This window comes from Ammospiza caudacuta, chromosome 22 (genome assembly GCF_027887145.1).
Source record: "Ammospiza caudacuta isolate bAmmCau1 chromosome 22, bAmmCau1.pri, whole genome shotgun sequence".
NCBI classification, from domain to species: Eukaryota; Metazoa; Chordata; class Aves; order Passeriformes; family Passerellidae; genus Ammospiza; species Ammospiza caudacuta.
Window position 1 is genome coordinate 10,256,527 of NC_080614.1, and position 13,363 is coordinate 10,269,889.

General features: G+C 42.4%; 1 protein-coding gene across 1 annotated transcript; it reads left to right on the forward strand.

Annotated features, from left to right (window-relative positions):
- Positions 1–2,603: 2,603 nt before the first annotated feature.
- On the forward strand, positions 2,604–12,418 carry SCNN1D (sodium channel epithelial 1 subunit delta). Its single transcript, XM_058818569.1, has 13 exons — positions 2,604–2,694; positions 4,866–5,209; positions 5,668–5,929; positions 6,694–6,881; positions 7,351–7,454; positions 8,026–8,189; positions 8,881–8,979; positions 9,395–9,512; positions 9,976–10,054; positions 10,410–10,467; positions 10,854–10,909; positions 11,397–11,472; positions 12,131–12,418. The coding sequence occupies exons 2-13, from the start codon at positions 4,881–4,883 to the stop codon at positions 12,416–12,418; spliced, it is 1,821 nt and encodes a 606-aa protein (XP_058674552.1). The 5' UTR covers positions 2,604–2,694; positions 4,866–4,880.
- The last annotated feature ends 945 nt before the right edge of the window (positions 12,419–13,363 follow it).

Below are 13,363 nucleotides of genomic sequence, written 5' to 3' on the forward strand. Positions count from 1 at the left end.
GGCTCCAGGGGCGCTTCTGCCCACCTCCCTCTGCCCTGCCCCGGCAGGGATGCTGAGCTCGGGTGCTCCGGGTGTTCTGCTCCTCTTCTGGAGCTCTGCGCGCCAACATTTCCTCTGACAATCCCTGAACTGCAGCTGGTGCTGAGCTCCGCGTGCTTTGGGTGTTCTCCTGGAGCTCTGCACCCCCAAATTTCCTCTGGCAACCCTGAAATCCTCTGGCAATCCTCTGAACTGCTGTTCGTGCTGAGCTCTGCATGTTCTGGGTGTTCTCCTGCTCTCCTGGAGTTCTGCACCCCCAGATTTCCTCTGAGAATCTCTGAATTGCTTTTTGAGCTGAGCTCTGCATATTCTGGAGATTTTCCTCCTCTCCTGGAGCTCTGCACACCTAAATTTCCTCTGAGAATCTCTGAATTGCTTTTTGAGCTGAGCTCTGCATGTTTTGGATGTTCTCCTGCTCTCCTGGAGCTCTGCACACCTAAATTTCCCCTGGCAATGCAGAGTGGAAAGAATGAAGATGAGACATGTGGTTTATTCCGCTTAAATTTTACAATTATTTAAGAGATTCAAATCCTATTAACCAGCTGTTATTAGTCTGTTCTACCCCTCTTTAATATTAAAAGGAAATTTCACAAAATATACCTGGAACCTTGTTTAAATTAAAAAAAAAAAAAAAACCCACGTTATTTCAGAATTTTTAATTAGAAATTGTAGTTTTAAATTTTTAAAATAATTTTAATTTTTAATTTAAAAAGAAATCAAATTGAATGACGAGTTTTAGCAGAGCCAGGTGAAGAGTTAATTAGCTAAAATCTCATAAAAAACCTCCCAGCTTTGGGAACCTTGTTCTGTCACGTTTGTGTCTCTCCTCACCCCGGGTTGTGCAATGGAAAATGCAACAATCAATCCCTGACAATGCAATTATTGCACAAGGGGCAGCCACCAGAGCAAAACATTGTTGTCCTGCTGCCTCACAATGGCAGCACCTCAGAAAAAATCCCTGCAAAATTTCCTCCAGGATTTTTTTTTCTTGGAAAATAAGGAAAAAATCTGGATCAGCATCACTGAGAAAATCTCCTGGTTTTGTTAGGGCATTTTTGTGGATCCTGAACTGGGAGAAATGTGGGGGGAAAAACTCCTTCACTGCTTAAAAATGTGATTTTTTTTTTTAAATTTCAAAATGCAGAGATTGTGGAGATAAGAGCCCTGAGAAAGTCCTGGGGGGTTGCAGGGCTGTAATTAAAAATTCTGAGTAAGGAATTAGGGTTGGGAGGGAGGGAGGGAGGGAGGGAGAAAATATTCTGTGTGTCCTGAGGAGCAGCAATTGTGGACGTGGCCAGAAGGTTCCTTTTCATTTTAATTTTTTGTTTTTAATTTGTTGATTTTCATGGAATCACATCCAATTTCATTGATAAAAGCTGCAGAGGTAAAGAAAATGTAGGAATTTTACCATTTTTCTTGGAAGTTTTTATGTATGAACTGTGCAAACTCTGTCCTTGGCCCTGCACTGGGTAATTAACTGGAACAAAATCCAGCATAAATCAAGTGTAAGTAGGATTGAAATCAATCAAAATCAGGAGAGTTTCTTTCCTTTCACCTTTCTGCCTTTTTTCTGAATCAAATTTCACAAGAAATTTCAGGGGTTTTTTTCAAACACTGATATTTCATGCCTTCCAGTGGGAGAGAAAATCCAATTTGGAAAGGCAGGGTCTAAATTTATCTGGACCCCAAATATTCCCATTTTCACATTAAAAATATTCCTGCAGAGCTATTTTCCACATGGGAAAGGATCAAAAATAAATGAGGTTCTAAACTTCATCTGAATCTCAAATATTCCCATTTTCACATTAAAAAACTTCCTGCAGAGCTGTTTTCCGCATGGGAAAGAATCAGAAATAATCATGGAAGTTCTCCTTGGTGCCCCAAATCCATTTCTCCCTCATTTTTGCCACTCTTTAACCCAAAACCTGATTTAAACGGGGTTGGTTTGGTTCTGGTTCCATCTCAGAACCTGAATCCTGGATGGGATTGGAATGGAATTGGAATTAGAATGGGATTGGATTGGAATTGGGATGGGATTGGGGTTGGATTGGGATTGGGATGGGGATATTCTTGAAGAAGCAGGAGGAAATCCACATTGATTCCACCAAGGAATGCAATTCCTCAAGGCTTGAGGGCTCCAATTCCCTGGGATCCTGCCAGGCTCTGGAAAACAGGGAAAGAAGGCAGGAAGATCCTCCATAAATGGGAAAATCCAGAGCGGGAAGGACAAAGATGGGAAAATCCAGAGCGGGAAGGACAAAGATGGAAAATCCAGAGCAGGAAGAACATTCTGGAACCCACGGTTATTTCCCTAAAAACGATGACTCTGATCATGAGGGGGAAAAAAAAAATCCAGGTGAACACGCCAGCAGCCCTTAAACCCAGCTTAACTCCGGTGTAAGCTCCACATTAACCCGTCTGTCCAGTTTATTCACTTCCTATTATTCCCTGGATCATGCTTTGAATAATTTCCATCATCTCTTCCTCCAGTCCTGCCCCTTTTGATGTCATCCCTTCCCTCCATAAAGGCTGGACAGCTCCAGGGCCTCCCAAATCCCACAGCTTTGGGCCAGGACCTGACTTCTGCTCAGGGTTAAGCCCAGGGCTGGGTTTAGTGGCTTCTCTAAACGCTCACAGATCAGAGTTTCTGCCAAGGTACTGTGGGGAAGGGGCTGGAATTCGGTTATAATTTCATTTTTTTAATGCGTATTTTTATATTTGTAGCTCTAAATCTTGGGTTGTTCTATTTTTCCAGATTGGTTCTGAATTATTTTGCTTTATTAAATTTTTAGAATGAATCATTTTAGCAAAGCAGATTTAAACAGGATGAATTCACCATAAACTTAAAATCCCACTCAGAACACCTGAAAATTATCTGAATTAACTCTGAAAACCAGGTTTTGTCTGATGGTTTTTATAGTCAAAATTAGATTTTAAAAATCTGTTTGATAAATTCTTTAAGAATTCATTTTGGGTAATCATTGCCCTTTTCCCACATTTCCTCATGAGCAAGGACTAGATTCTTTTAGCACTCATTTTGGGTAATTATTCCTTTTATTTCACATTTCCTGATGAGCAAGGACTAGATTCTTCTAGCATTCATTTTGGGTAATTATTGCCCTTTTCCCACATTACCTCATGAGCAAGGACTAGATTCTTTTAGCATTCATTTTAGGTCATTATTTTTGTTTTATATTCCACATTTCCTCATGGCTAAAGACTCAAAGCTTTAATTTTATTGAATTAAATCAAATTAATTTCATTAATTCCGTCACAGAACCTCTCCCAACAATCCTTTAGCTGCTTCTCCTCTCCTCAATTTCAGCCTCTATCCCTGTATTTTTATTGATTTATTTTAATTTTAATTTTATTTATTTTATTTGGAGCAAAGGTTGTCCCAAAGTTTGGACTCAGTAAACTCCTTTTAATGACATAATGAGCAGGGTGATTCACGGGCTGCTGTCATGTTGGAAATTCTCACCTTGTCATCTTCAGGACACGGAAATGTCCCAGTGTCACTCTGCTGTCCCAAACTGCCACCAGAGCCACTTTTCCATGCTCAGAAACACTGGAATTTTCCCTGGAATAGCACAGGAGATGTTTTAATTACTGGGAGAAATAATAATAAAAATATCTGGGTTTTTAGTTGTATTTATGCCGCTCTTGTGAGTGGTTTTCAATTTCTTTTCCATTTCTTTTCACTGCTGTAAAATACAAATACCTAAATTCCTATTTATGTGGCAAAATTACTGCTAATAATGTTAATTAATATCAATAATATTATTTAATTAATATTTTGGTGGTCTTGAAGAAACACCCTGAGGGCGTTTTTATTTTATTTCCAGTGGTTTCTACAATTTTTGAATTAAATTCTTTCTCCGCACCCTAATTTAGCCCATCCCTTCTGTGCTTCCAACTGAGGTTTTTCTTAATTTCCATCCCAAAATACCTGCCTGTACCTCCTGCATTTCATCTTGGAGCAGAGTTCAGAGAGAAATTCATCCTTTTTACTCTGCAGAATGAGATCCTACAGCAAAAATTAAAACCAGCTTCTAATTTTCTAATTCAACCAGCTGAAAGTTGAATTTTTCCCTAATTCTTTGCCATAAAGATGAAGCCATAGTGGTTTTGAGTCAGTCTTGTTTTAGGCCCATAAAACAAGAAGTATAAAAATAAGAAGTAATAATATAATAAATAATAGATATAATAAATAATATATAAAAATAAATATATAAAAATAATAAATCATATATAAAATAACATAATAAATAATAATGATTAAACCAGAATATTCCACTAGAATTATTCCTCTCATCATGAATTACAAATCTGTGTGGACCACAATGAGTTGATAATTCAGGATCAAACCCTGCTCCTTGGAAAGAAGGAAATTCCTCACCTTTTTTGGCCTCAAACTTCCCAAATCCACCTTGGCAAGGAAATCCTCTGGAAATGTGGGAAAGCTCCTCAGAATCCCTCAGCAGCAGCAGCAGAATTTGGGTTCTTTGCTCATTCCAGGATCCAGATCCTGGGGGATCTCCCTGGATTCAGATTCTCTGCAATTTTATTGTCAGGTTTTCCTAATTACAAACTCGTTTGGGTCCTGCTTGAAAAAGGTTTCTTTGGAAGAGGAAACTTTGGAAAAAAAACTATTTGGAAAAGGCCTCTTTGGAAAAGCCCATTTGGGAGAAACCTGTTTGGAAAAGGTTTCTTTGGAAAAACCCTCTTTGGAAAACGCCCCTTTGGACAAAGCCTGTTTGAAAAAGCCTTTTTGGAAGAGTCTTTCCCTCACATTAATACGATTTTCCCTTGTTTTCCATGCACAGAAAGCCACTTAGAGGATGGAACCAGAGCTTCCAGAAGGAGAAGGAGGAGGAGAAGCAGCTGAGGAAGGGCTGATCGAGTTCTACGGCTCCTTCAAGGAGATGTTTGAGTTCTTCTGCAAGAACACCACGATCCACGGCACCATCCGCCTGGTGTGCTCGGGCAGGAACCGCATGAAGACGGCGTTCTGGACGCTGCTGCTGCTGGCCAGCCTGGGCATGCTCTACTGGCAGTTCGCCCTCATGTTCAGCCAGTTCTGGGCCTACCCCGTGGTGCTCACCATGTCCATGGACTCCGAGCCCAAAATGTTCCCGGCCGTCACCATCTGCAACCTGGATCCCTCCAGGTGAGCTGAGCCTTGGCAATGGTCTGGGAGGCGTCCCTCAAGGTTTGGGAATGGGCAGGGATGTGTCCTGAAGGTTTGGAAAGGTCTGGGATGTGTCCCTAAAGGTTTGGGAAGAGTCAAGAACCCCCTGGATGCATCCCACAACCATCCCCGTCTGCCATCCCAGCACACCTGGATGGTCCCAAAGGTTTGGGAAGGGTCAGGGATTCCTCTCCCAGGAGGGACATATAACATTGTTATTATTAATAAATAATACTAATAATTTAAATATTAAATTAATATTATTAATAAAGATTATTAAAATAAATACTAAATAAAGTTATTAGATATAGGTGTGCTGAGCAGCAGAATTTCTGGATATTCTCCCACAGATCCCAAGAAATAACCTTTCCATGGAGCTTGTGAGATCAGAAATCTGGAATTTTCCCAAAACGTGGATTTTTCCCCACTCCCTGCAGGTTTGAGCTGGTCAGCGAGCAGCTGGAGCAGCTGGAGCGCATGGCCGAGGAGTCGCTGACCTTCCTGTACGGCCCCAAGGCCTCGGCCAGGCTGTCCCAGCTGAGGGACAGGAACAGGGACAGGAACAAGGACGGGGCCATCCGGGTCCAGGCCTGGGCCAACCTCAGCAGCGCCGGCTTCAGGCTCAGCCACAACTTCTCCCTGGTCAGGATGTGGGACCCCAGGGCCGGCGAAAAACATTCCAGAGTGGGATTCCGGCTGGTGAGCGGCACAGAGGGGGAGCGGGGCACCGCAGGGTGGGGTGCACCCCAGAGAAACTGGGGATTGGGATGGGGATTGACCCCAAAGGAACTGGGGATTCACCCCAAAATACCTGGGGATTCGCCCCAAAATACCTGGATGGGATTTACACAAAAATGATCTATTACTATTATGGGAATAATAATAGTCCCCATATGATATAATAATAATATAGAGAGAGAGTATAAATATATAATAATGTAATGTAACGTAATAAAATAAAATAAAAAGTAATAATAATTCCAACAATAGTAATAGATTATGGTAATATCCTGTTACCTGTTACTATTATGGGAATAATAATAGTTCCCATATAATACAATAATTATATATATATATATATATATATATATATATATATATATATATAATATTAAAATAATATATATTATATACTATTATATGCATATATTTATAGATATTGATAGATATTTCATATCATTATTTATTAGAATTATCTAAGAAGATATTTAATATATTATATATTAATATAAATATGTAATATAATAGTGATTATAATATAATAGTTAGAATTTAATAGTAACTCCAATAATAGTAATAGATGATGGTAATAAGCTATTACTATTATGGGTATAATAACAGTTCCCTTATAATATAATAATATATATAACATAACATAATATAATTATTATCACAAAATACTAACAATCCCCATGCTAATAACAGACCCTATCCCCTTTCCCTGCCCTTTCCCTGTGTCCCAGTGCAACTCCACAGGTGGGAATTGCTTCTACACCTCTCACCCGTCGGGCATGGACGCGCTGCTCGAGTGGTTCCGCTTCCACTACATGAACGTGATGGCCCAGCTGCCCCCGGGGCTGCCCCAGCACCAGCAGCACTTCCAGGACCTGGTCTACTCCTGCCAGTACGATGGGGAGCCCTGCAGGCCCAGGTGGGTGCAGGGGGACAAACGGCCTCAGCTGGCACCGAGGGAATCCAGGCTGGAGATTCAGAAAAAGGGTTTTGTGGAGAGGGGATAAAGTTCTGGAATGGCTGCCCGGGGAGGTGCTGCAGTCCCCATCCCTGGGTGTGTTTAACAAGGCCTGGATGTGGCACTGGGTGCCAGGATTGAGTTGAGGTGTTGGGTCGATGGTCTTGAAGGGCTCTTCCAACCTGGGGATTCTGTGATTCTGTGAAATCGGGGTTTCCAGGGAATGCACCCTGTCCCAAACACATCCAGCTTGGAATTAAGGTGGTCTCACACTTGTAATTAAAACCCCATTAAATTTCTCTTGATTTTCCATTAAAACCCCATCAAATCTCTCTTGACTTTCCAGTGATCTCATTTTCCCAACACACCCAGCTTTGAATTAAGGTAATAAATCAATTAATTAAACCCCATCAAATCTCTGATTTTCCAGTGATCACGTTCACTTCCACCACCCAGTTTTTGGGAGCTGCTACACTTTTAACAGCAAGGGGACAGATCCCTTCTGGGCAGCCACAAAACCAGGAATTCCTTATGGTGAGTGATCTGCAAAATGGGGAAAAAGAGCTAAAATTAAGAGAATTCATTAAATTTGTCCTCAGTGCAGGATTTAGTGGCAAATTCTAGCCTCTCTTGCGTGACACAAATTATTGTGCCACCACAATGTTATTATTTTAAGCCCCAGCAGCATCTGGGCTTAAAAAAGCAGAATTTATTTTTTGTTTGGAGCAGGATGTTCTTACAGTGTATATTGCAGAGTATTGGGGTTTATTTAGAGGGTTTTTTTTAATTTATTATGGGATTATTGAGGGTTTGCAATAGGTGCCAGTATCACCAGGGCTCTGAGGAATAAAAATGGCTCTTGAGGGCTCCCAGAATCCAAATCTGGGTTTGCTGCATTTTATTTATAGGGTTATTATTATTTATTATTTAATATGGAAGCTCGGAATAGCTGCCATTGTCACCTGGGCTCTGAGGATTAAAAATGGCTTTCTGGGATCCAAACTGAGGGATCCCAGAATCCAAATCTGGGACCCAAACCCAGACAGGAGGGATTTGCCCAGTGCTGGGCACTCCAGCTGTTCCCCTGTCCCCTGTGTGTCCCCAGGGCTGTCCCTGATCCTGCGGGCCGAGCAGAAGGAGCACCTCCCGCTGCTGTCCACGGTGGCCGGGGTGAAGGTGATGATCCACAGCCACAACCAGACCCCGTTCCTGGAGCACGAGGGCTTCCACATCCGCCCGGGCATCGCCACCACCATCGGCATCCGCCAGGTGGGCACGGGGTGGAACCATCCCAAACCATTCCAAACCATCCCAAACCATCCCAGACCATCCCTCCATTGGCATCCGCCAGGTGGGCACGGGGTGGAACCATCCTAAACCATTCCAAACCATCCCAAACCTTCCCAAACAATCCCAGACCATCCCTCCATCGGCATCCGCCAGGTGGGCACAGGGTCAAACCATCCTAAACCATTCCATCCCAGACCATCCCAAACCATCCCTCCATCGGCATCCGCCAGGTGGGCATGGGGTGGAAGCATCCCAAACCATCCCAAAGCATCCCTTTGGCATCTGCCAGGTGGGCATGGCTCCTTGGGGGCATGGGGACACCTGGCTTGGGGTCCTCTCCTTCCTCTCCTCACTGGGCTCAGCCCCAAATAAGAAGACCTCAAATGTTCTTTTGGCTCTCAAAATTTTGGAGCCTGATTTCATTCCCACTTAATAGATAGTATATAAAATAGAAAATATTAATGTATATAATAAGTTGTATATGAATTATATTCATTATATTAATTTATATTGTTTCCCTGATATTAATTACCAACGTCCAGCTCTGCTGCTTATTAACTCCCTGCCCTTCTTGCAGGGTGATGGCTGGCTCTAAATAACCCTGCCTATCAATCACTCAGGGCACTAATTAATGAACCCTGCTTGTTAATCATCCCTTGTGTCCCCACAGGATCAGGTGAATCGCCTGGGGGGCAACTACGGCAGGTGCACCACGGACGGGGCCGACGTGGCCGTGGAGCTGCTCTACAACAACTCCTACACCCTGCAGGTACTGAGCCTGCCTTAGCTACACCTGGCTTAGCCAGGCTGAAACTGCTCTACAACAGCAACTTCAATTTTTTTTTGCCCTTTTCTCCTAAAAGCTCCATCCTACAGATTTGGAGTTTATTTTTATTTATCCAATTTTTTACCCTTTTCTCTAGGAGCTCCATCCTACAGATTCAGAATATTTTTGATTTATCCAATTATTTTTTTTGCCCTTTTCTTTAAGAGATTCATCCTACATAATCAGAATTTATTTTTATTTGTTCAAATTTTTTTACCTTTTTCTCCTAAGAATTCCATCCTACAGATTCCAAATTTTTTCTGATTTATCCAATTTTTTTTTCCCCTTTTCTCCTACCAGTTCCGTGCTAGAAATGTGGATTTTTTTTGTTTATCCCAGTGTTTTTCCCTGTTTCCAGGCGTGCCTGCACTCGTGTTTCCAGCGGGCCATGGTGCAGCGCTGTGGCTGTGGATATTTCTATTACCCGCTGCCCGCCGGGGCTCGCTACTGCGACTACAGCCGCCAGCCTGCCTGGGGTAAGGCAGCAAAAGAAATAACAATATAAAATATAACATTAAAAAAATTAAAAATAATAATAATAATAAATAATCTCCGGGATTACCTGGGAATAGCGACTACAGCCACCAGCCCACCTGGGGTAAGGGAGCCTGGGAATTAATTAATAATAATAATAATAGAATTCACTGGATCCTGCGAAATAATCACTGGGATTTCCTGAATACTTGTGAAAAAAATCCCTGGAAATTCCTGAGTCCCTGGGGAATCCCTGGAATCCAAGAATTCCCTGGGTTTAAAGGATCCTGGATCCATGGGGTGGGAATTACCTTTAAGGTCCCTTCCAACCCTAAATTTGTGGATTTTAGGATTTAATTCCAGGATTTTAGGATTTAATTCTGATTATTTTCCTTTGGGATAATTCCAAAGGGAGTGGGAATTCCTGGGAATTCCCAACCCTGTTCCTCCCATCCCATTTTCCAGGGCACTGTTTTTACCAGCTCTACTCCCGGCTCCGGAATCACCGCCTGGATTGTTTCCAGCACTGCCCCAAACCCTGCAGGTGAGCCCCAGAAATCTCAACTCAAATTTCAATTTAATGCTCCCAACTTTTAAAATTTAATTTAAATTAAAATCAAATTTATTCAATGTTTCTATATTTTTCTCATTTAAATTTAATTATTTAGATTTATTCTATTTAATCAATATTTAATTTAATATAGATGTATTTATCTCTATTATTTATATTTATTATATTTAATTATTCAGGGTTTATTTTGTGAGCTGAATTGGGAAGCTTTTCCCAAAGGTTCTGAAGAGCTGCCCTTGGAGTTTTCTGGATTTCTGGGAATTCTCCCTGGGCAGCTCCTGGTGCTCAGAATTCCAGGTTTTCCAGAATTCCTGGTTTTTCTCCCCAGGGAATCCCTGTACAAGGTCTCAGCTGGCACAGCCAAGTGGCCCTCGGCAAAATCCCAGGTACTGCAAAAATTCCAATAACGAATATTCCAATAACAAATATTCCAATATCAAAAATTCCAATCACGAATATTCCAATAGAAATCTTCCAAAATTGAACATTGCAATTACCAATATTCCAATATCAAATATTCCAATAACGAATCTCCTTGTGGCAAACGTTCCAATGCCAATGGTCCAATAATGAACATTCCAATAACAAATATTCCATTTAGAATATTCCAATGAAAACATTCCAGTAACAATGTCTCATTAACAACATTCCAATGCCAAACTCCTGTTAACAATATCCTGTTAACAATATTCCAATGCCAGCATTGCAATAATAAATATCCCATTGATAATATTCCAATGCCGCCATTCCAATGCCAATGTTCCCATGGCAGGACTGGGTGCGCCAGGCTCTGCGCCACCAGAACGGCTACAACTCCAGCAGCAGCAGGTAAATCCTGGGCTCATCCCAATCCATGGGGTCATCCCCATCCCAATGGGGTCTGGGATGGGCGGGGAGGGCAGCAGGGAAATCCTCATCCCAATCCCAATGGGTCATTCCCGTCCCAGTGGGGTCGTCCCCATCCTAATGGGATCAGCCCAACCAATGGCGCCTGGGATGGGGAGGGAGGCCAACAGGAAAACCTGCACGATCATCCCAAAAAAATCCCTAGAAACCCTCAAAAAATTCCCAATAAATCCCCAATAAACCCCCAATAAATTCCCAGTAATTCTCCAATAAGTCCCAAAAAAATGTGCCCCAATCCGAGCTGGGAATGCCCTGGAACCAACTGGGAATGTGCCCAGTGCCAGCTGGGAATGTTCCCCCAGTCCCACTGGGAATGGCCTGGTGCCAACTGGGAATGTCTTGGTGCCCACTGGGAATGCCCCAGTCCCACCTGGGGGTGCCCGGCGTGCCAGCTGTGCTGTCCCTGCAGGAGGGACATTGCCAAGGTCACCATCTTCTACCGCCAGCTCAGCTCCCAGGCTGTGCACGAGGCCCCGCTGCTCTCAGTAGGTGACAGCTCCTTTTTATTCCCTTTCCATGGAATTCCTGAGAGTTCCAGCAGGAATTAATTCCTAAGATTTAATTATTTACCTTTATTTTTATAGTATATAAAACATATCTGTTTAATTATATGATAATATTAATTATTAATAGAAACTAATTTAAGCTTTATTTTAACATGACATATAAATATATCTATTTGTTTATATGATATTAATTATTAATAGAATTTAAATTTTTATATTATATAGGAATATGTGTACTTATGTCTATGATAATATTAATTATTAATAGAAATTAAAGATTTATTTTAATTATATATAAATATATCTGTTTATTTGATATTAATGATTAATTAATAGAATTTTGGTTTTATTTTATATTATATATAAATATATATACTTTTTTATTATATTATACTAATTATGAATCAGCTCAACTCCCAGGCTGTGCACAAGGCCCACAGCAGAGTTCCTATTCCCAGAGCTCAGATAAATAAAAAATCAGGGTTTTTTTCCAGGAGAACCTGCTGCTTGGGGATTTGGGATTGGTTTTGGTTTTTCATTTATTGGGAAAATGATCCACTGACCCCATATGTTTCAAATACGGGTGTGAGGAATAGGAAAAACACAGTCCCGTACCTGATCATTTTGGGTTTTCCAGGAGAACCTGCTGCTGTCCAGCATGGGCAGCCAGTGGAGCCTGTGGTTCGGCTCCTCGGTGCTCTCGGTGGTGGAGATGCTGGAGCTGCTCCTGGACACGCTGGTGCTGTCCCTGCTCTTCTGCCTGCAGAGGCTCCGGCCCAGGAGGGGCCGCGGGGGCTCCGGCCGCACCCCGAGCGTCCGCCGGGCCCCGGGGAGCGCCGGGGAACTGCGGGAGGAGCCGCGGAACGGCCACGGGCGAGCCCGGGACGCAGGACTGGGGCAGCGGCTGGAGCTGGGACCGCTGTGAGGAGCTGGGGGCTGCAATTCCCGAATTCTGGGGGAAACGTGACAGGGACAGCCTGGATCCGTAGCTGGGAGTTCCCTGAGCACTGGCGGTGCTTGGAATTCCCAGATTCTGGGGGAGAAGTGCCAGGGATGTTCTGGGTCCACAGCTGGGAGCTCCCTGAGCATTGGCAGTGCTTGGAACTCACCTGGACTCTGATCCCAGCTGGAATTCCCAAACCCCTCCTTCCCTCTGGAATTCCCGCTGCTTTTGGATTTCCTGGGTAATTCCCACCAACTCTGACTGTTCCAGAGGGAAATAAAGAGAAAAAAATGCAGGACTGGGAATTGTTCAGGTCCCAGAAAAACCCTCTGATTCCTGTGGAATGCTGTGGTTTTGTTGCAGATAACAGAGATAATGTTAATTTTTGTTAATTTTTGTTAATATTTGTTAATTTTTGTTAATTTATCTGTACATAAAACAGAATAAACTTTATTTTTGATGGGTATGTTTGCACAGGAGCATTTTACTCTCTTGAAACCCACACACTTTGGTTTTTCAAATTATGTTTTAAATAATAAAATGCTCTGAAAACAGATTTTGACTATTTTTTAAAAAACCCCAGATTTTTGTGTGCCATTCAGTGCCCCACAGCTCAGCCTGGAGAAGGAAAAGGGGTTAAAAATGCAGATTTTGGTTAATCCAGCAAGAAACCAAGCTGAGAAGAAGGAGGGAAGGAGTTTTTATCCAGATTTTTATTAAGAGTGCTTCAAGAGACCAGAGAAAGGAGAGGGGAAAAAAGGCAGAGAGCACAAGAAAGAGCTTTGGAATTGTACAAAGGTGATTACAGAGAGAAAATCTGAATTTCCAGAGGTGCAAGGGGGAAAGGGTTAAAAAATCCTGGTGCAAAGAGAGCGGGGAGGGAGGAGAGCAGGGGTGGGAGTTTAATTTTATTTACAGTGAGGGCAG